Here is a 23,908-nt window from a genome sequence, read left to right on the forward strand (position 1 = left end):
GTTCAATGATAACACCAAAAACTGGTTAAGTTTGGAATCCGTCAGTCCCTCCAGTAAGCAGAAGCAAAACTGAGCTCCCGTGCACACGCACACACACACACACACACACACAAGCACATGCATACTTAAGCACACAGCTTCCAAATGGCCTCAATTAATGCAGACTGCTCTCCCAATTAACAGGATTCAAAGTGATGATGAATTTTTCATTCTCTGAACATGTAAGCTAATCATGGCCCAAATGAAGCAGGTTCCAATGAATCACCATGGCAGCCAATGTCACTGTCACAGTGCCACTGCACCGCCACCCTAATCACTACAGCTGCTTAATATTCATCTCCCACTGCTGCCCCCTTCCTAACTCACCTCTCCTCACATCTCCTCTTTCGTCTCGCTGCTCGCTCCTTTCTTCTTCGCTTCTGTCCTTCCTCCTCACCCGCTTCGCCCTCGGCCCGGTCTCGCCCCCTCATCGCTTCTCTGTCACCATAGATGTGTTGTTTTAAAAATGGAAATCAACTAATTGCTCTAATAGCATTTTAATGATAATTTAACGTCGTAAATATAGCTTGTTACAAGCGAAGCAATTTTGCTGGATTTCAAGGGCAGTCAATCCGTGTCTGATACAATCTGGTCACCTCCTCGACGGTGGGCTTTCGCCAACGCAGATCTAACGATATTCATGTCTAGAAATATCATCTATAAATCCATAAAAGTAGTATCCAAGTCATATGATGGAGACCAGAAGCCCTCAAAGTCTTACACTGTAAGTCAGTGTTTACGTTCAGGTTGTTTTTTGTTTTTTTCTCATAGGGTAATAAATATGATTTACTTTATAATACAAAGACTCTTGGGACATAAATAGCATGAAGCCTGTCATATCAACACTGATTATTGAGAAGCAGCAGATAATTTACAACCAGCGCACCATGTAGAGTTAAGAATATAAAAATGTTTTCGGGCTTTCACCTGACATAACAACATGCTCTGAATATTTTAAAATAACATTTTATTCTCACGAATACCTCACTGAATATGTATCCATTCCTATATTTTATTCGTGGCAGTGATGCTGGCACTAGAAACTCTGGAGCTCAAGATACCTTCGACATACACTTGAGGCCCCAGAGGCCTTTTTATTAGTCACTCTATAGTTTATCCCTTTTAATCAGGAGGTCTGTTTGGAGGCAAACGTTCTGCCCAGTGGTCGGTCACGCCGTTTTCTTGTTTGATATTTGTTGTTTTCATTTCATCATAATCAATTCTCCCCAGGAAATGAACATACCTGATTTGTTTCAAGTCGGCAGAGCTTTGTAAGTCATTGGTATCCATTAAAAAGATTAGATTTACCTTGAAATCAAAGATGAAAATAGTTTCGCGTCTGGATTCTTCGGCACATTTTTATCAACCATTCCCCCAGATTAAGCGTATTAAAAATGCTGAGGAGAGCTTGAGCTAGAGAGAGAAAAAGAATAAACAGCCCTGAGACAGAAAAAACAATTTAATTTCTCTTTTTATGTTCTACCAGTGGTCATTTAGCTCGACTCTTTATTTAAATGGTAATGTGAAGCTCGCTAAACAGCCGTTGCGAATCAGCCTGAGAAGAGAGCCAGACTTCAAAAATAAGATGTGGTGTTTCAGGCTGTGGGAGTTTATCTGGGTCCTTCCTCCTGGCGCCTGGCGGAAGGAGGCAGAGTGGGGAGCCGATTGAGCGACAAGGATAACTCTTCTCAGTGTTGGAGTATAATTAATTAGGTGTGATAAATTATACCATTTCTAGCTAAGCCTGGCAGCACTGCCACATGCACACACACACACACACACACACACATTCAAATGTGTCTCTGTCTCCTCACACACACACATGCTCTCACACACACACACACACACATTCAAATGTGTCTCTGTCTCCTCACACACACACATGCTCTCACACACACACACACATACAAATGGCAATGCAGGCATGCCAGTGATTGCATTAGCAGAATTATGACACTCCCTAACCTCCCTCTCTGTGTGTTGTGTACCAAGAATTGAAGGTAAACAACATAAACAAAACACATGGATTTCTATATCAAATCCAGCAGATTATTCATATTTTATGAACGTTTTGTCAATAAATGTTTACATTATTAATCTTTCTAAGCTTCATGCGCTTAATAGCAAGCCAAGTCCTCAACTTTGTTTGGACTTCACAATAATGCAATAGGTTTCTTTACAAATAGTAAGAAAAACATTGGATTAGGTTGAGCATATTCCAAGATCAGTTGTTTCTTCTTCATGCTTCAGAATAAAATATGCCTGTTTGTAAAAGAAATAAGCAAATTAACTATCATCATGAAAAGTACTGGTAGTTGTAGATGTTTTTGGTTGAGAGCAGTTCTCTCTTTTGCCCTGTTTACAGTGAAAGGCACAAATATAACACACAAACATAAAACATACAAGACTGCAAATAACGGAGACAGATTAAAATGTGAGAGAGTTAAAACTAGAATTACCGCCTCTCAATTGAACGCCTCCGGCAGCCCACCAGTCAGGATGCAGTTTACAACTTGTCCCAACTATCATTACTTCATCCGAGTTTTGGCCAAAACGTGTTTCGTCTAGTTTACCTTTGACTACTAAACTCTGGATTTTCTTTCCTTTGATATTGAATTCGGGAGAATGGGACATTAAATAAAGCTGAACCCAACAAAGTGGCACGTAGAAGGTCCATTCTTTTCAAATGTAAAGTTGCTCAGTAACATTCAACAAATGTATTTCAATATCACTTGATGGAGAGATAATACGACAATGTGCTACAACATTACATGTGTACATACATTCCAGTGCTTAATCAAAGACATCAATCTGCAGAGGAATGATTGTTGTATTTTTTTCCTACCGAACATAACTGGGAGTGTGAGAGCAGTTGTTTAGGTTTCTGCTTCTCCTCCAATAAATACAGCCTTCACGCTATAAACGTTTTTTCACGCAAATGTGGTCGTTTAAATTCAGTCAAGGTTTTACCTTATTTTCTGCACATCTTCATCTTCAACAAAATCTTCCAACTCAGCGATTCCCACTTCACCCTTCTCAGTAAGTGCACACTTTAAAAGGACAACACCATCTTCATGGCAAAGCAGCTTCTTCTTGCTGCTTATCAGTGTGATACAGTTGTATCTTCTCTGTGCTCTGAATGCATTTGTTTCTGCAGTGAGACTTGGATTAACTGTGTCTCTGCAGAGAGATACAGAGATATGCAGTGTTTCACTGTGTTGCACTACATTGTACCACAGATTAAAGGTGCAATTTGTAAGACCAAGCCACTTGCTCCAGACAAATAGGGGTCAGGATGACTTCTCTGCTACTGGGTCCATACAGTCTAAATTTACAGTCACAAAAGAAGAAAAAGATTGTCGATGACACGTCAAGAATACGCTGCATGTGTCCAAACTGCAGAAACTCTGAGCTGGTCAAAAACAACTCAGCTATCTTATAATCTTAATGTGTGGCCCATGGTTTACATGAGGGATCTCTTAACTAATAGTTCTAGCCGGACCTTACACATTGCATCTTTAAACAACCAGCAACCTGCTCGTCACTATTCTGCGCTCTATGTAGTTCCAGACTGACACTTGTCTCCCCTCCTCAATGTCATGCTGGACCCCAAGTCTATGGCTAAGACAAACACACACACACACACACAAACACACACACCCTACTAGCAGGCGCTTTTAATGACCGGGTGATAATGAGAGTCTTGTTTAGAGCTGTCAGATGACCCTGGGCCATGCAGACTGACACCAGCTCTATGTTCACAGCCATAGAGGTCACCACATGGTGTGTGTGTGTGTGTGTGGGGGGGGGGATGTGTGTGTGTGTGTGGTGTTGATGCTACAGACAGAATCATTTATTCCACCCAATTACCTTCCCAAGCCAGTACATTAACACTATATCAGCAAATCTTTAATCTTCAATCAGTAACGTTGATATTAATCTTGATAAATCTCATCTGTGAAGTCTTATTCATTCTTGTGATGTGCTACACTTAGAGGCACCTATGGGTGCCTGAAGCCAGCAAACATGAGATGACACACACCTGGAAGAGAAAAAAAGGTTAATTGATTTAAAAAGAAGTATTTTGCAGTGTGTTTTTCTGTTCTGTTTTCTAATAGCATAACGTTAGTCCCATCCAATCTTGTATTTTCGGTTTTGAGCCAGATATTTTTAGCAACCACGGAAAAAAAGGTTCATCCCTCAAGATACCTCGTATTAGTGCTGAAAAAAAGTGTTTGCAGTGAAACATAAATCTGAATGCAGTATAATAAATGATTGTCATTAGTTAATATTGGATTAACATTTGCTTCATAAGATCCATTCCACTCGTTATGGTGACATCATCTGAACCAATAGGTTCGCTGTGTACTCACTGTTGACCCTTTCTAACATTGGTGCGGTTTCTTATTTGAGTAAAATTCATCATACAATTTAAATAGAAGTTATTAGTGTTGATGCAGATGTCCCACTATATGGATGTAGAAGGACCTCAGAGTGGTAGACGCTCCTGCTCGTCATGTTTAATATTGTGTTCAAAGTCTTTCTGGTCACTTAACAGCACACGGATGAGAGGGTGTGACTGACATGAACGTGTTAAGATTTTAAAATACTCATTTTTAGCTATTTTAGAATTCAGACTTATTTCATGTTTTGCCCGATGAGATCCTTCTGCTGTGTTATTTTCCTTCTGTGTGCCCAGACAGTGTTTTACAACCTTTAGCACACTCGCTGTTAGTCTGCCTTCATGTGTCGACAGTGAGAGTGTGATCCAGCTCGCTCTGCGAAGACCAATTCACAGAGTGGGAAGTGCCTCTGTGTGTGTGTGTGTGTCTGTGTGTGTCTGTGTGTCTGTGTGTGTGTGTGTGTGTGTGTGTGTTTAAGTAAAGGAGACTCAAGCTGACAGTTTGCCAGCAGCCTTGCACCTGCACATAGCTAGGTGTTGATCTCAGATTGGGGAGGAGGGGGTGAGGGGAAGAAAGAGGGGAGGACAGGCGGAGGGAGAACGAGAGGAAGGGATCCGGCGCGAGGTGTTGGGCGTGGATGAGAAAAGAGGTGAGAGGTGAGGAGCGGCGCTCTGTGAGGTGGCGTGGCTGTGACATGTAATTCCGGTTTATACTTGTTGTGTGCGTGTGTTTGTGCATGTGTGTGTGTGTGTGTTTGTGTCTTTGTGGGTGTGTGGGTGTAAGGGGAAAAGTGCAGCTGTGTGACAGGCTGGATGGGAGAGCCAATTGAATTGATGCATCCCTTCATAGGGAAGTGCCAACACAGAGCGCAGCCAGGGCCTCATTTGTCAGACTCAAGGAAATGGCGTTACAGCTCTGGCACACGCATCAACAACCCTCTGGAGGAACTGAGCCTCTGATGCCACCGTAACCTGGCGGGGAATTTAATTACTGGTAAATAGACAAAAAGGGTTAGTGATACAGAGAAAATAAATGTGTTTAGCATTTGTATGAGATGCACAGGGCGTTCAACTAACTAGAGAATCATAGCCCCTCAAGTAGTATAAAAACCCAACAAGTGTGCGTTGTGATTGGGTTGGGGAGTTGATGGTTGGATCAAAACAAAAAAGGGACTTTAATCTCAAGAGTCCGCTATTCATGTCCCGTGTGAAACTTCACGCTACCTGACTTCATGTAGCTGACGTGCTTACTGTAAATAACGTAGAGGTAAATAACTTTCATAACAAGGATGTTTATTTTTTTCGTACCAAACTACTTATTTTTACTCGTAACACAACCTTTTCATAGGCCGAATGAAGCTGACTTCACGTGTAACGAGCAGAAACGGACATGCCGTCCCCGAAATGACCAAAGCTGACACTAGAGGGGTAGCTAGAGGACGTTGCTCAGTCTGTTGCTATAATGATGACAGTTCTGTACATGCACGGTGCATTCAGAAGATAATGCGTTGCTACAATTCCCATCATAAGACCCCCGCTCGACATTCATTGGCTGTCGTTAACCTTTTGGCAGCGGTGGTCAGTTGGACGCTGACTGCAGAGCAGGGGAACTTAGACCAGCTCTCTGGAGGGACACTCAAAACAGCGTCAGGCAACTCCATGACACTGTCAGCGTAACACGCTGCTGGGTAGCCTGAATTATTGAAGTCCATAACATTGATAATTTAATACAGTAGATCTGCTTTGACAGCAGACGGCTTAAGGCTAAGCGAATAGAGAAAGAGAAGAAATAGGACTTTGATATTGGGATGACACAAGTGAAACAAATTAAGTTCCTTGTCTTTGTGCAGGTATATATATATATATATATATATATACACACTACCGTTCAAAAGTTTGGGATCACCCAGACAATTTCGTGTCTTCCATGAAAAATCACACTTATATTTATCAAATGAATATAAAATGTAGTCAAGACATTGACAAGGTTAGAAATAATGATTAATATTTGAAATATTAATTTTGTTCTACAAACTTCAAGCTCAAAGGAAGGCCAGTTGTATAGCTTATATCACCAGCATAACTGTTTTCAGCTGTGCTAACATAATTGCACGGGTTTTCTAATCATCCATTAGTCTTCTAAGGCGATTAGCAAACACAATGTACCATTAGAACACTGGAGTGATCGTTGCTGTAAAAGGGCCTCTATACACCTATGGAGATATTTCATTAGAAACCAGACACTTCCACCTAGAATAGTCATTTACCACATTAACAATGTAGAGAGTGTATTTCTGATTCATTTAATGTTATCTTTATTGAAAAAACAGTGCTTTTCTTTGAAAAATAAAGTCATTTCTAAGTGATCCCAAACTTTTGAACGGTAGTGTATATTGATATGGATATGTATAAATGTGTGTACGTAGTTTTATATCCCACCCTACAGTGTTGTTCTGCACTGCATGACCTAGTTGAGATCCTATAGCGGAAGTGAGCGATAAAGAGACAGACAGATGGTCGAGGGTTAATTGAAGCTGACATGTGTCCGGTGCTTCCGTGTCCCTAGATGACACATGGCTCTTGCCCATATGCTCGTGTTGCTTTGTTCAATCCCTTTCCTCAACCACCACCATCACCATCCGATTGTCACACCACGAACAAGAAGATATCCAAACGCTTCATCATGAATCGCTGTGTCTGTTATGTTGTCAACGTGTCTCTTCTACTAAACCATTTGCATCTGCAACTGTCACCACCGCACCAGCGACACTTGTGTCAGATCTGGGACCTCACCTGTTTGGGTCTCTGAAGCCATCCTCCCATCACCAGATGTTACCCAGACTCAGCTGATCACCCTCGAAAAGAAGTGTGGATGTCTTATCCTCGGGACCCATGATACTTTAATGCAGTCTTGCTTTTGTGGACATCCGTGTGACTCGATGTCCTCTTTCCAATCATCTGGTCGAACTCACTTTAATAGAATGTATTTATTTTAATTAGTGCAAAGTAACAAACTGGTGACATAAATATGGACTTGTTTTCCATACTTGTCTTTTCTAGTGCATCATCTTCTCTCTTGACACTGTCTCTGTTCTATGTTCAGTCATCAGTGTTGTGGGTGAAATGTTCAGAGTAACTCATGAGTGAGATTACATAACTTCTCATTGCAGCACAGTGGTTGATACTATAGGCCCCGCATAATGTCGATGTTACGTTTGCATCTTTTACCATTGAGATCACATTCATTATGTCTGGCTGACGGTGTCACTCCGTCTCTCTGGTTGTCGGGGATGTGTCCCAGCAGGCTTGCCGTAGACTGGCAGAGTGTTGATCTGAGTGTCAGTGGGGCTGGGGGTCTCCGTTCCCAGCCCTCCTCTCCGCCATCAGCTGACAGACAAGGTCAGGGAGTCATCCCGCCTGTCTCTCTCAGCTCCTGGCAGCCTTTCCGTGGGGAGACAAACCCCAAACAACCCTGCCCTGCTTGGCACGCACCATCACCAATTAATATTGTATCACTGTTTTCTAATCTGCTCCAGGGCCTTTTTGATCAGGCCACCTCTCGTCCCCGCACCTCGTCCTCCCCCCAGCCTCCTTCCATGCCAGGGAGAGGACCCCCCAGAAGGAAAATAAAAAAATAGGCTACATTACATTTGTAATTGTGTTGTTGTAATTTTCTATCATTTTTTATGTTTTTTTAAAGAAACAAAACTAAAGTGTTTTAGGGTTAAGAAAATCCCTATTAATGCTTAGAGTGTCTTTGTCATTATTACCTTCGCATTGAAAATGCGGAAGGTTATGTTTTGATCGCCGTGTATTTATTTATTTATTTATATGCGTGTTATTCGCATAACACAAAAAGTATTAAACCGAATCGCATGAAATTCGGTGGGATGATTGGTTATTATCCGGGGACCATTTGATTAGAGTTTGGGATCAATCGGGTCAAAGGTCAAGGTCATGAAAAGGTAAAAATCTTCTTTTTACCATAGCACGGTCAATTTCTATCCAATTGGCATGCAACTAATGCCAAAATGTTCATAATTCAATGCCCAATCTAGTGATATGCGAAGGTATGCGCTCTACCGAGTGCCCATTCTAGTTCTTTATGCAAAGGGGATTTATTTTAAGTGGATATGATAGCTGGTACTGCATTTCAGTTTGAAGATAATTTCAAAGGTACTAGCAGCGTGACTCTAGGGATGGCAATGGCTGTCCACCACTTTGAACCCCTGACTTATCTTTACCATGATGTTCACATTTGTGGTTTTGAGGGAAATATCTCAACAAATATTGATTGGATTACCATGAAATCTGGCGCAGTCATTAATGCCTCCTTCAGAATGCTGGGATAGTATTCGGTTAAAGTCACCTATGTGCTTAAGCATAGCCTAACGATTGCTATTTAATTTACTTATGTGTCGTGAATTCATTTTTCTAGATAATGAAAATTACAATAAAATGTGTCTGCCATTTATTGTAAAGAGTTGGCAACAAAATGTGCAGGGTCCATCTCAATCAGAGAGAGATACAATTTTTTATGTGTCATAATGTTGACATGTTTTGTCATTTGAATGCCCCGTGTTAGTTTGGGAGTTGGGAACATGACTTACCAGAAGAACTGAGATTAGAAACACGTTGCCCATTTGTTTTGGGCTTCCATTCTTCAAACTCTGAACTACTTGCAGTGAGAGACATAACACCTCCTGCGACCTCAGTGGATGACTTATCTTCCTACCTTGGGGACTGAGTGATGTGCTTGTGGCTCCGAGAATAGCGACAGTGCTGTCCGTCCGGGTTGGGGTCGGAGCAGCTCGGGCGGTGAAGTGTATTTGTCTGAATCACAGCGCCTGGCTCACACATTTGACTCTTCTGCTAATACACACACGCACACACACACACACATAGAGTCCGCTGACGTTCAAGCACTTATGCTACCGCTCAGTATAGCATGATGGAGGAGCGTGGGGGCCATATGTCACATCTTGACTGCTAAAGAACTCACATGGCCTCTCCTCAGCACTGATGGATTTAAGCTGGCCCTGCAGGGTTGCCATAAGCACACACATTCACACAGAGTGTACTCTGGATCACTTGTTCTTCGGTCTGTTTCTTCAAAAACATCAGATTAGAGGGTGTGAAGGGAAATAACAGAGGAATGTCAACTAGCAGTTATTGCGACTCACATCCTGCCCTCCTACTCGTCGTCTTTTCTTCATCACGGGAGAAAGATGTAAAGAGTGTAATTGTCAGCTGAGGAGCTATGTGGCAGATTTTATTCAGAAAGCTGACTTCAAGAAAGTGTGTGTGTGTGTGTGTGTGTGTGTGTGTGTGTGTGTGTGTGTGTGTGTGTGTGTGTGTGTGTGTGTGTGTGTGTGTGTGTGTGTGTGTGTGTGTGTGTGTGCGGTATGTGATCGCTAATCTCTCTGAAGTCCTGTTTGTTCTCCAGGTTTGCCCCTACTACAAACATTTCCCTGATCAAAGCAGTTGAAAAGGCCTGCCACTTCAAACAAAGTACACACACACACACACACACACACACACTAACGCCCATATACAGATACACATATTCATCCATTCCAACACAGCTCTACGGCCGGCATGTTGTCATGGCAACCACATTAATCCTAAACCAGCCGGTGTGCAGTTGTTGCATCAGGCGCGGCCAATCAGGAGTCATGAGCTCAATTACCATTTCAATGTAGGAGTTTATTCTCAGTGTCAATCCACATATGTTTTTGTATAAGTGGATGCGATGATGCTATAATATAGCTCTCCTAAAGTGAAAATGTTATTATTCATTCTATTTGTATAATAGAGAGATGCTACTTTGGGGTTTCATTTACATTCCCATGCTGTCTTCTTCCACTTTCAAGCATCCCTATATCAGTATTTCTTTTTTCTTTATAGCAGTTACATAGCATACAAAAATCAGAAAAAAACTTTTTTATTTTAGATAATCCAGAAGTCGTTTAATATCGAGAGATAAGCATGTGATGTTATCTGAGACATTTGATGTCGGCTTTATCAGAGAGCTGTGTTAACAGCAGGTGTTACGCTGCATTTAAATCCTTTCAAGTTAACATACAGAGGGATTACGGACATGGATAACTTCTCCACTTTTTACCTTTTTGAATCAAAGAAACTAAAATACTGGTCAAAAACTGTTGATTTACCCTTTTATTTTCATTTGCAGATGCCTTTATGCAGTATCAACTTGTGCTAGAATGTCGAATGTGCCTTCAATCTGAATTAACTTCATTTTGGAATCAAAAAATTTGTTTTTATTGCACAATCATGCTGTTTTTATTCTTATTTTGTCAATTGTTTCCTGCAGCTTAGATGCTCATGTTAATGGTGCATTTAAAAATATATATATATATATATATATGCTTTGGCCTTGACTGAATGGATGGAGTAATGTTCAATAGATATCAACACGTCTCTACAAGTGTTGTATCACTCTTGGACTCGGTCTAGTTTGATAATGTAAGACTAGAGCTGACGTATGGTCATGTTAAATGGACTTGAACTAGTTTTGCGCTTTTCTCGTCTTCCAACCTCCTAAATGCTTTAACGGTTCATACACCGATGGCATGGGCTACCATATCAGATACATAGCTGATATTTGATAAATGTAGGCCAGTAGATCTCGTAAAATGCAGAAATATCAATAAGTTTAAGGTCATTTTAAAACATTGTTTCCAGAACACAGTTCATCCACGACAGTGCTGACACGTTTAGTGTTAAATACTCGAACATTACATTCACATAATTAAATTACATTTCCCTCAAACTTCTGTTTGCATTATTTGTTTGAGTAAAGATTCTTGTCTGATACATCATTATGAGGCTTTTAATATGTCATGATGCCCAAATATGACACCGTTATAACCATGACATCACACCTGTCGTGAACGAGTCTTAATGACTTTTCATTAAGATGTCATGAAATGTTTTAAGGCCAGTCTGAAGACAGGGATTACAGCACCAAGGTGATGTACGGCGTGACGGACAGATAACTCTAGTGTTGCTCAAGTAACTGCTAACTGCTGCTAATTGTAGCTGGCAGCAGCTAGTTAGCTCAGTTAGCTCAGTTAGCTCAGTTAGCAGTGCAGCCTGTGCTTCTATTCGCTGAGTCAGTCCGAGATTGGAAAGACATGCAGGCTATAGTTTGTCATAATTGAAATGTGGTTGTCATATCGTAAATCATGATATATATTGCAATAGGGTTGGTCCCACACTGAGTAAACAGTTATTCAAACACCCTTGTTTTGGTTTATCTTCCAGCTGGCACCACCAGGCAACCTAGCTTGGCCCCTCTTCGGTTCCTTTAGCTTAGACAATAATTACCCTGGACTGCACACTGTGGGAAACAGCGGTGCTGAGTGCATGTCACATCGTCTTTTTCTGACGTAAGAGCGGTCCAGTCAGATAAGGAGAACAGAGTGCACCTCCTGAAGTGGGACACACAATGGAAGAAGAGGAACACTAGACTGCTCCTCGGAGCAAACCCAAGCAACAGAACTCTATTCAGTGGTCTCGACTTTGTGTGCGTGTATGTAGGTGTTAAAGGGAAAGGGTAGTTTGTTAAGTATTCAGTTTAGTGCGCATGCGCCAGTTGAGTCTGGTTCTAGAGGAGCGTATGTCACGTAACTGTTGTTATTGTTGGCTTGAAGTAAACCTTTAAACATCTACTGTAGACACTGGAATTATTGAATGAACAGTAGTGCGTGTGACAAGAGACTTTCAACGTTTTTGAAAGGAATTGTTCAACATTTTAGGAAATACTGATATTCTCTTTCAAGACCACTTTCATCACGCCTGTATGCCTGGATCCGGGAGGTGAATTTAGTATGAGGACTGGAAACGGGGGGAAGAAGCCAAAGTTCACAAACAAAAATGTTGGTTCTTGTTTAATCAGTACACAAACAGAAATATGACATTTACAATTTGTCCTTTTACAAGGACTTAACGTGCTGTAATTTCCAAAGCATTTGAATTGTGTGTTTTATTTAAATAAGCACTATCGATGAAAGTAACAAAATGAAAGGATAAAATTTATAATCTTTTACGGTTTCCACTGAATTTGGAGCCGTGGACATTTTATGAATATAAAAATAAAATAAAAATCGTTATTCTTAAATACCAGCTGAAAATCACAAAAAAAAGATTTTATTCAACGGATATGGCTCATTGACAATTGTTATTGGGGGAATAAACATGATCAGGGCATCTTTAATGTTTGCATATTTGTAATACAGGTCAAAACAGCTCGTAGGATCTTGCAGCAAAACAATAAGCTTTATCTTGGATATATTTGTATTATAATTCAAGAAATAAAAAGAATAAAAGCTCCGACTTGAAATAACTACGATTGCTCAGTCTACTAGTGCTATCGTTGTCTTGTGTCATCAGGGAAAGGTGTTTTTGCTCTTTATATTTCGGGTGTGAATCGAGACACAGGGCTTATTACCACATTGTCTTTGTTATTTTGTTATTGTTTTTGGTGTGTCCCAGTGGCCTGTTGATTTGAGCGGAGCACTAAGTGGTTGTTAATGGCACAAACAAGACTGTGGTTTAAAATAGCAGACTGCCCATTAGGCTGGTATTAACAAGGTAATGGCCTGTTACTAAACTGCTGAATGACATTGCCGCTGAGCTGATGCCCGCAATGCACAAATGACCACAAACCCAAAACACACACACACACACCGCATAGTTAGTTCTTCCATGCACAAGTCTATCCGTTTACATCATCGTGATGCACACTGATCTACAGTAAGTTTCAGTTGGCGGAGAGATGTGAAGAGCAAAAAAAGAGACGAGATGAGAAAAAAAGTTGAAGAATAGATTAGAAAAGAAAGAACAATTGACTGAAAGACATAGCTGGGAGGTGTGACGTGGTCATTAAAGCTGAGGCGCACGATGGTTGTTTACCTCAGCCTGACTCTATTGTTGTGGCTCCGGAATTATTGATAGGGAGGAAGAGACGGAGTAATAAAGAACGACACATTGCCTCTGTCTGCTCTGCGTGTACAGATGGACTTCACTTACAGCTTCTCTCTGAAAAGCAACAGTGGTCCGAACGCCACGTCAGAACAAACTGGGTCCACTTTGCCCAGGCAGTGCTCCAGTAGTTCATGTACTGTATGTGGAGCGCGTTCTCTTTCAGGATGTTGCATTTTCCAAACGCACACACACACACACACAGGCAAACACACCCCTACACTGTGGCGTGGCAATAGGGCAGCGCAGTTGGGGGTATATCCCTGGGAAATCATTTCTCCCTCTCCTTTCTTCCTATTTGTAACTCGTCCTTTCAAGCAAGACAGCCCTTAAAGTTCAGTGGCACATTCTTCAAAAAAAGGCTATTACTGGTTGCTTCATGCCGCGCACAGACCAGCCAGCTCTCCTTTTTTATGTTCCTCTCCTCCTGTCATCATCTTCTGAAGGCAAGGGAGGAGAAGTCAGAGTTTTCAGAAACGCCTGTGACCAATGCCTTGAAACACTGAGCAGTCCTCTCCTGTGACTTAACGCCAGACGTCCGTATCATATCGCTAAAGGGGCCTATTGCTTTTGATACTTGACAGAGCTCCCTCTTTGTCTTTCTCTCAGTGAATCTCTGTCTCGCCCTCTGTGCCAACTGTCCATCACACTCGTTCTCTACAGTTACAGGGCTCTAGAAAACAGCGTGTGACTGCCAGAGATATGGACATGCTTCTGAAAGGCGTGAAGAAAGGCTTGAAGTTGGTGTTGACCCTGACAATGAATAAATCCACACACACACACACACACAAAAGACAGCGGTCAAAAGACTGGATTTCTCAACCTTTCCAGACCTGTAACCACATTTAAAACGCACGTAAAAATGTAATTTGTTTTTCTAAATATATTTTCCATACAAATGTATTTCTCGCAAAATCCTCCCATGACTTTGTCCGTCAAGGTCGAGTTGACAAACTAACACTGAAGAACATGATGGTTCATTTAACCTTGGTTGTTACAACCTTTAATTCAGTGGATGGCAGCAAGGCTCCCTGGTGGTAATCAAACATTGATGTCTTAATATGGTCCACCTTCAGTAGCATATTGATAAACACACATCATTTATATTTGTTTGACATGCCCCAAGCTATTAGTTGTACTTCGATATTAAAGTGCTGCCTAATACCCACTGTAAATTCTGCTTTTACTGACCTCCAGTGGTTTGATTGCTCACCTTGTGCAGTGATGGGGAAATGTACTCCAAGGTGTGTCTGGACGCTGTGACATCACTGTTGGGTGTGGTTACAGCTGCAACACAGATTCAATGTCATGTTGGTATTTCTAGAACTGTGTAAAATAGTGTAGTCATCGTTGAGGTCAGCCTATTCAGTTCATGTGCAGCACCGATCCCCGAGCGGCGCCGCCAATCATATCGTTCCCAAATCAGCGTTTGCTCATGTCACGCTTAGTCATGTCACAAGTAGCAAGGTGTTACACAAAAGGGCTGTACAACATAAATTGGATCATGGGAGAGAGAGAGAGAGGGGAGAGAGTGTGTTATTGGTTATTTTTATATTGTTATGCTGCTGTGCATTGATAGCATATTTATTCTCCTTTGGCACTTTGTGACGTTCTTGGTTCTAATACGTGACCAAAGATAAGAGTTAAACAATAAGCATTGCTATCTTAAGTTTTTTACTACATTCTTTTGCAAAACAACAACAAAAGCCTGCTGACAATGTGTGGAACATCTATTTCCTGGTTTTCAAATCTGTCCCAATTGAATTTATCATTGAAGAGCCCCGGTTTAGATCATTATTGTCATGGTTTATCCACTTAACTACTCATCTGTGAGCCGAACAGGACCTGAGCTCACAGTGGTGGCCGACTGCTCCCTGGTCATCGATGGCCAAAGGCCCGCCTCCCACCTGCAGCCCTCATTGACATCATTAGAAAGCCCCTGACTTCAGGCTGGAATGCCGATGGCTGGCTGACACCTTGTTGAGGACCGATCGCCTCCCCTTCTCCGTCAGCACGTCTCCCTCTGCCACTCCCATCGTCTGTGACCTCCACTGTCATCACGGCTGCCCTTGAGGAGCCGAAATCTCTCTATTTCTGCAGGGGCCAGCCATAAGGGGGCTTGATTGCAGCAAATTGATCCATAATCACACAGCGCTCAGAGCTTTTTATCCTGCCGCCTCTTCATCTCCACTTTAGAGGCCCGCCGTTGGCGTATTTACATGCTGTCATCTCAAGGGTTTCCTCTGCTCAAGCCCTTCTCTGTCTCTTTTCTTCTCTCCACACCCTTCATCCCCTTTATGACTTTCCCAATTTTCTTTTCTCTCGATCCGTCCCCTTTGTGTCTGGATGTGATGCCAATCTGAGTGTCTCAACACGGCCATTGTAATCCTCTCCCAAAGCCTGCTCTGTCTCTCTCTCACACACACACACACACACGCACACACACACACACACCACTGACCACATCTCTGCTTTTGATTGCACTCTTCAGCTACGCACACACCCGACTGTAGATGGCTTCGATGGCCAAGGAGTCAGGGAGGAAGTGAAGGAGGGAGGCGGGTACAGAGATGCGTGGAGATGATGGGGCGGAGGGGTAGAGAGATGCTCCAGAGGTTGAGGTGACTTAACCCAACACATACCACAAAGGGGTGTCACCCGCTGTGCCTCTCTATCCTCTCTTGTCTCATTTCTCTATTTCTCTTCTGTGCATCTGTCCTATTTGTCTTGTTTTATGAGCATAACTGTAATTATAATTGCAGTACATACAAATACTTTTTTCCACTGCAGGTTGTAGAAAGTTTGCCCTGTAAGTACAATAATTCCTGATGGATGAGAAAACAAAACAAGAACAACATTTGTATGCATACTGTGTGCCACTACATTACCAGGGCTGCGATGAGGAACATTGTATTTTTTACCTTTTCAGGGTTTTACTGTCCACATTACTGTCCTGGGGGTGCTTCCATTCAAAAATGTAAAAGATAAACAATAGGTAACTTATAAATGGTGGATCTGTTGTAGGCAGGTATACCTTTTAGTCTTAATACTTCTAGGTCAACAAACAAATTATAGTTTTCGATATTTCTATACCAGATGTTTGTGTTCACTATGTTAAGGGATTCATGTCGGAAATACAATGTTACAAAAACTTGAATGTATAGTCAACGTGCACAAACCGTATATTGTTGTGAGAAAAACTAAAGAAGAAAATAAAAGAGATTTCTTTTAAATGGGGAGGGGGGGGGGGGAGTTGAAGGAGCTCAGTAAAGTAGTATGTGTTGTTCTGTTGGTCTTCTGCTTCTCTTCGTTCACTTTCCAGCTCTGTCACGGCCTGTCGTTCTGTCTTCCCCTCGCTGTCCTCTGTCTTTGTATCAATCATCCTCTGAGTCTCCGTCCATCCACTGTCGGTGTCAACATCCTCTGTAGCTTTCCTTCTTTGTCAGTCCAAAGAAAACACCATGGCCCCATGTTATGACGATTAGCGATGTTGGACTCTCCATCTCTCTCTCTCTCTCCCTCTCTCTCTCCCTCTCTCTCTGTCTCTCTCTCCCTCCCTCCCCGCTGTCCCCTCCTCACCTCACAGTTTATCTGTGTGGTGTGTGGTGTGTGAAGTGACAGGGAATGCTTTATGAATGTGTGAGGAGGCCTTGGCAATCCCACTGCCTCCCCACAAAAAGATGAGCTGAATAAATCTGAGAGACGTCACAGGCTCTCCAGCACCTACGGACACACACACACACACACACACACACGCACACGCACACACTGATGTTTATGGCAGGGACCTGGGCATATCCTGGGCAAAAATAAAATAAAATAGCATCATAAAACTCGTATCACTTTGGAGTCTTCCGTACTTCAGTGCACAGCCCAATCCCTCTCACGTCTTTCTTTTTCTTCTTTCTTTATTCCTCTCTCTCTCTCTTTCGCTGTTTGTCCTTGAGGTGGCGGAGGGTGGGGCGGAGGGGGTGTGTGTGAAGAGGTGCAGGGCTTTGATGCTTGTTGGGCCTCACTCGGCTGAGCAGTGCACGGTGCCGCCTCTCGTCCCAAGGCTCTGTATAAATTCAACGCCAGTGACAATTTACAGCTCACGCCCATCCTCGATATGACGCACTGAGCAGGATGCCAAGCGTGTCTTGTTGCCATCTCGCCAAAGTGAGGCTAATTTATTACAGTGTAAAACCCACAGAGCAGAGAGGGGGGTGGGGGTGAGGCCTTGGTTTGAGACTTGTGGTATAATGTGTTATAAAGCTGTGGCCAGTGTGACATTGTTTTTTATCGTATCACTGGGTACTGTGGCTGCAGAGTGTCGCAGTGCATCCTGAAGCTGATTTTCTCTCCCCATAGTGTGTCATAGAGATTAGTTCTTCCATATTTCATCTGGTTTAATTTTTAAAAAACTATGCTATTTAGTGTCCAATAAGATCACTGTATCGTTACAGTTTAATGCCAGTCTCTGACCCTCAGCCTTCCATGTCTAAAAGTTTAGACACTGATGGAATATACAGGACTGTCTCAGAAAATTAGAATATTGTGATAAAGTTCTTTATTTTCTGTAATGCAATTAAAAAAACAAAAATGTCATGCATTTCTGGATTCATCACAAATCAACTGAAATATTATTAGCTCTTTTTATTTCTTTATGTTTACAGAAACCTAAAATAAAAAACTCAAAAAAAAAAATCTCATCATAAAAAATTAAAATTTTTCACAGCTAGTAAAAAAAAAGATTTATACAGCTGAGTGTTTTGGTAGGCTCAGGAAACCCTTGCAGGTGTTTCATTTTAATTAATAATCAGTAGTGTTTTTTTTTTATTACTACTTATTATTTATTTTTAGGATATTCTAATATTTAGAGATAGGAGTTTTCTTTTTTAAAAATATAAGGCATAATCATCAATAAAATAAAGAAATTTGCTTAGGAATATTTCAGTTTTTAATTTTTTTTTTTTTTAATGCATTACAGAAAATATTAAGAAAAATACACAAATTTAACATGTATGTATATATTTTCTGTTTTAAAGAAGCACACTCTGCCTCTCACTCCTTGAATCAAATTCACTTTTAAAAATGCGTTTGAATATATGCCATGATGCACAAATCCGGCCTTGACGGGGCTTCCCTTTGTACCTGCTGCAGAAGAGTGATGAAGACGATCTCAGCTAATTACACCATGTCACAACTTGTGAAATTGAACCCGAAGTTCCTGAGACTTGCAGCCACAGAAAGAGCTGACCAGCACAATCATGACGACCTTCAGAATCCATTAGATTTATGTTGTTTTTTTCACAGCCACTTTTCTTCTCTCCAGTAATTTACATATTTATCAGAGCTGATCGTAGTTTGACATCCTTTCATTTTTTTCCTCCCAGTCTCGGCGAGCTGCGACAGAATGAGCAGCGATGTGCCGCACAGTGCAGTGCGTGACTTTGGCAGGTGAGGAATGTGCTGAGGGAGCATTTTGCTTTGGAAGTGTGGGCATAAATTTAGCCACTGCCACTTTCACTCACTCATTGTCACGTACCTCTGCCCCCATCCTCTTACTAGGGCCCTCTCTCACTCGGTTTCTCCTCCTCTTCATAATTCTTCTACTTTTTATACATTTGAGTCATGTTCTCTTAGCCGCAGTGACAGAAGGACTGGGATGGTGTGAAAGTCAAAGAGGTTTATAATGTGATGTTGTCACAGCATGGCAGGAATGAAGAATTAAAGTCACATCAATTGCTTGGATGCCCAGGATATACAAATGTTACCGGTAGAATGTTAAAATAAAAGGATCATGTTGCAGTGAAACAGAATGAGTGTTTGCATGAAAAATTAGGGCAGCAAGATACTAACATCTTGTTTACAAGCGTGTGTGTCTGCCCGAGTTGTGTAATATGGACACAAAAAGAGAGAGAAGATAAACAAGTCTATGATAAACATGCTTGGCCATATTTCAGTGGTAAGTGCACTATCTTCTTGTAAGGTGTTACAAATATTTAACAATCTGTTCACCGAGCCCTGTTCACTGTCCACATAGGAACCGCTCTTCCATTTGCACAAACAAATACACCCTTATTATGTTTTTGCTCTGCCATAATGTCTGTTCATCTGTCCTAAAACGTGTTGCTGATTGATTCGTTGATGGCAAATTATTCCGCAACTTTTAAGTGATTAATTGTTATTTTTTTTCTTTCTTTTTTGGGTCATTTATTAAGCAAATATGTTGATTGTGCCGATTCCAATTTCTCCAATGTGCATATTTGCTGCTGTTCTGTTCTTTATCAATGTAGAACATATATAATATATGGGTTTCAAACTGTTGGTTGAACTGAACAAAAACATTTCAAGGCATCAAAGTGAGCTCTGGAAAATTACGCTGACTATTTTTAATAATTCTATACACTAAATAATGAATATACCAATCCAAAATATAATGAATGATTAAAATATTCATTTGTTGCCCCTCTAATGTACACACGCAGAATAATGCATACACAATCATTCTAACATAATTAATGAGGGAAAATGTAGCACGCCTAAAAACTAAAGACGGATGAAGGTGATGAATTAAATTCTAAAGTTTATGATTATGAATTCCATGGCGGTGATGTAGGTTTGACATTCAGCTCAGCGTGAAAGACATTGATTGTTGAATCTCTGTTCTTCCCTAAAACTACAATGTCTAAGAACGGTGTGCAAAGGCAGAAACGGAGTTCCAGCAAAGAGTTAGATAATGTGTGTTCTTCTCCTCCCTTCCAGTCAGATCCCTTTGTTTTCTGTTTGACTGTCTCGGGTCTCTCTCTTCATCCGCATGTCAGCTGACCTCTACTGACACCTTGAGGCCGGGAGATGCTGCTGCAGCGCCGGGCTCAACCATAACTTGACCCCAAACTTCATGATGTATGTCTCCTTACACCCGAGCCATGATTTTCCCTCACAGGCAGCCGAGCCGCGGTCGTACGGCGCCGCGGGTTCCCGCTGGGCGTCGGGGTGCCTGTGGAACGCTGGGACTTAATTTTGTGCTACGATGCTCGGCTGAGCACAGCCAGATACAGAGGAATGCAGAGATACAGACACATAAACACAACTACTACTCTGGGAGCATTTGTGAGAGCCCTGAGGAGACATAGTCACACACACACACACACACACACACACACGCAACTATATAGTATAAACAGGGAATCCATTGTAAGCTCCAGGAGCCTGCTGTAAGAGATTCTTTTGATGAAGCAGCGCGGGGCACACGAGCACTGGGACTAAATGTAGCATGGCCATGGAGGTTGAATTCCCCGACAGTGACCTTGGCCGCTGCTTCTGGTTTGGCTCTCAACTTTCTGGGTTCTTGGTTTTTCTGTAGGGAGAAAGGCTGTGTATATGTCTGTCAATGTTTGTTTCTCTCTTTCGTGATTGCAGCTGTGTGCGTGCGTGTGTGTGTGTGTGTGTTCTTGTATCAGGAGCCGTTGTTGTGGCCTGGGGTCGAGGCCAAAGTAGAATTTCTAAGTGATGGAATTTCATAGCCACAAGCACCCAGCGGCCGGCCGAACCGCGAACACTCACATTTACAACAAGCGGTCCGCCCCGCTCCACGGAGACTCCTGAATGGCAAAGCCATTTGTCTCTGTGAAGGGCAGAGGGAGAGAAAAGCGAAAGTAAAATCCGAGGCAAAGTACTTAAATGGAACAGCGGCTTTTTTTTGTTTGTTTACGACCCCTAACCACTCAAACTGACACGCCGCGTACACACACAGAAGCACACGCTGCTGTGAGGCTAAATTGGAATTAAGGAGAGGGAAAGGTGCATAGCCTGTTGCTAATTAGCATTTTCTTTGCTCAGCAGAAGCGGTCGGAGGAATCAATAAGATATTAAGTTTGTGTATAGTGATGAGGCACGCAATCACTTTCATCCATTAGCAACAGCAGATGAGAGGATAATCTGGCCAAGAAAACAGCAAATATTTGACTGCAGTGGTTTTCAACTTGGCTGGGAATTATTGTTTTTATGTTATTCAGTCTATTGTACAGCATTTGAAGAATGTGAGCAAGAATGATCCTCAAAATATCTACGGTACTACAAGAGGTTAACATGACCTGGTACAATTGTGTTTAATTTGACTCTTGGAAAAGTATGCTGAAAGGTTCATGGTGCATTATTTATTCAAAAATCCAGTGACTGAAATCCTCATAAAAAGTCTCCACGGTTCATCTCGTCTGTTCAACTGATTTAAAGAGCACACGGGGGAGAGAATGTCTCAGAAGGAAGTCTTCAGCCCGCCCTGAAGACTCCAACCAGAGGAGACCTCTATCAGGTCACACCTGTTGCTGGCTGATCCCGACCTCTAAATGTATAATTCACCGGGCCCAGTTGAATATTCTGCGCCCTGTGTTGGTTTGATGTTTGATTCATGTGTGTCTGGCAGCTCAGTGTGTGTTCTCTCCCAGCCTCTCACACTGACATATACAGGGTTACTTATGATATCTCAGATATCATCATTTTGTTTTTGTCTTCTCTAAAACTGAGAAGTTTGGGAATTGCCGTCTACACGTCTAGTAGTTTGTGCATTAACAACAACAGCTCTCCCTCCCTTTGTCTTTACACCTTTACTCTTCCTCCCTCTCTTCCTCCCTCTCTTCCTCCCTCTCCCTCTCTCTCTCCTCCCTCCCCCAGCAGAACATCTGAGTCCAGAGAGGGAGAAGAAACTGGTCTTTCTTACAGCCCGTGTTCACCCTGGAGAGTCTCCTGCCTCCTTTATTTGTCAAGGTAAAGTTTTAATTCGTTCTACGTCATTAAAAAAAGGAATGCATTTTTTTATTTACATAATCAAAAGTCATTGTTATATTCAACATATTTACTGTATTTACGAACACATTCTTGTTCCTGTTTGCTATTGAGAGACTGAAGTTACATTTATGGACCATCTCAGATGGGACACAAAATAACGCGACATAAAAATCTAGACTTAAAAATGAACTAAAGATGTAATATTCATGTTCCTAAACAAAATAAACGAAACAGAATAGAAAACTAAAATATATAAACAATGTCGGGCTATTATTACTTTGTATTGTCCACATTGTATCGGATGATTACAAAGCGAAGGTGTGAACCTCATGACTGTTATAACCTTAACCCAAGCTAAGGTTAGCCAGCTAACTGTAACTTAGTTGTTGGTTGCTTTGTAAATTAGCTGAGGATGTAATTAACCAACAGCAATCTAGTTAGTATCATGGAAGCATTTCAGATAGTACAGTTATGTTTAATAGAAATCTGATAGCCATGTAATATCAGTCACTCTTGTGGCTGATGCCCAGGATGCTTGCTGTGCCGACAGGAGTAAGAGGATGCTGACTGCAGTTCACTCTCGCTACATGCAGCGTCAATCAAAAAAAGATTTTCTAAAAGCTATTCCACACGGTACCTTCAATGTCCTTGTGTTGTCCAGATAATGTCCCAGTGCAAACATTTGTCTTGCAAATTTGAGTCTTTTCATTCTTTTTTTCTTCTTCTCTTCTTTCATACAAAATTATTCGGTCGATTAACCTCTTTTTCAAGTCATGATATCAAGAACATAAAACAAGAGACATTTTATTTTGTAAATATAGTTTACCTGCATAACTGTCAGATTCCGTAGATATGATGACCATTTCCTCTAGTTTAAAGGAGCGCTCCAATAAATTAGGATGATGCTTTCAGGTAGCTGGGTGACTTGCCAGTGACATTATAAACATTATTTTCAAAGCAGTGCAGCAGAGGCAGAGCTATTTAGATTGTTGTCCCTAAAATGATGGATCCTACAAAATGCAACTCAATGGCAGTAATAGTTGGCGTCACATTTGAAGTGCATGATTCAGTTTTTAATACAGGGCAGCTTTTACCAAACTTGGTGAAGCTCCCTCCAGAGCCACAGGTCTCTCATTACTTCCCATGCTTACTAAAAAGAGCATCAGCAGCACTGAACACAAGGAGCGCAGCTTTAATTTCCTTATAAACATCTAATATAAACATGAATATATGACATTTCTCTTGTTAATTTGTTATTAGGACATATGCTGCACAACTAAACCGTAGCTGTCTGAGTGTTACAGAAATAGATACAAGAAGCTGGGCCTCTATATTATATCTGAGGAAATACAATCTGAGGATATCATACAGTTGCTTTGTCTCAAAACTAATAAAACAGTTTGAAAACTGAGAACCTTTGGGAAATTGTCTCCTTGTGCAGTACAACAGTTTTAGCAGGATTTAATGACTTTTAGCTCCCTTTCTCCTGCTCACACTGAGGTGAGTGGGCAGGTTCGCTCCTTCTGGGTCCCACTTCCTTGTTTATAGGGAGCCCGTCGGAAGGGGGGAGGACTGCTGCGATAAAGGGACGGAGGGCACGGCCTTACCTTTAGCGGTGGTCCCTACCCACCGCTTTGAGTCAGTGAGGCAGACTATGGAAGCTCCATTCATGGTAACGAGGGGTAGAGTTGG

The 23,908-nt window shown here is 41.7% G+C and overlaps 1 protein-coding gene across 2 annotated transcripts in view; it reads left to right on the top strand.

Moving 5' to 3' along the window:
- Positions 1-23,908, top strand: part of agbl4 (AGBL carboxypeptidase 4) — a 267,416-nt gene that overhangs the window by 216,690 nt on the left and 26,818 nt on the right. For both annotated transcript variants that reach the window (XM_056414156.1, XM_056414157.1), the window contains one exon: positions 22,103-22,195. In XM_056414156.1, coding sequence (XP_056270131.1) covers positions 22,103-22,195 — 93 coding nt within the window. The remainder of the gene's footprint in view (positions 1-22,102; positions 22,196-23,908) is intronic.

The sequence above is a fragment of the Pseudoliparis swirei genome, chromosome 5 (genome assembly GCF_029220125.1).
Source record: "Pseudoliparis swirei isolate HS2019 ecotype Mariana Trench chromosome 5, NWPU_hadal_v1, whole genome shotgun sequence".
NCBI classification, from domain to species: Eukaryota; Metazoa; Chordata; class Actinopteri; order Perciformes; family Liparidae; genus Pseudoliparis; species Pseudoliparis swirei.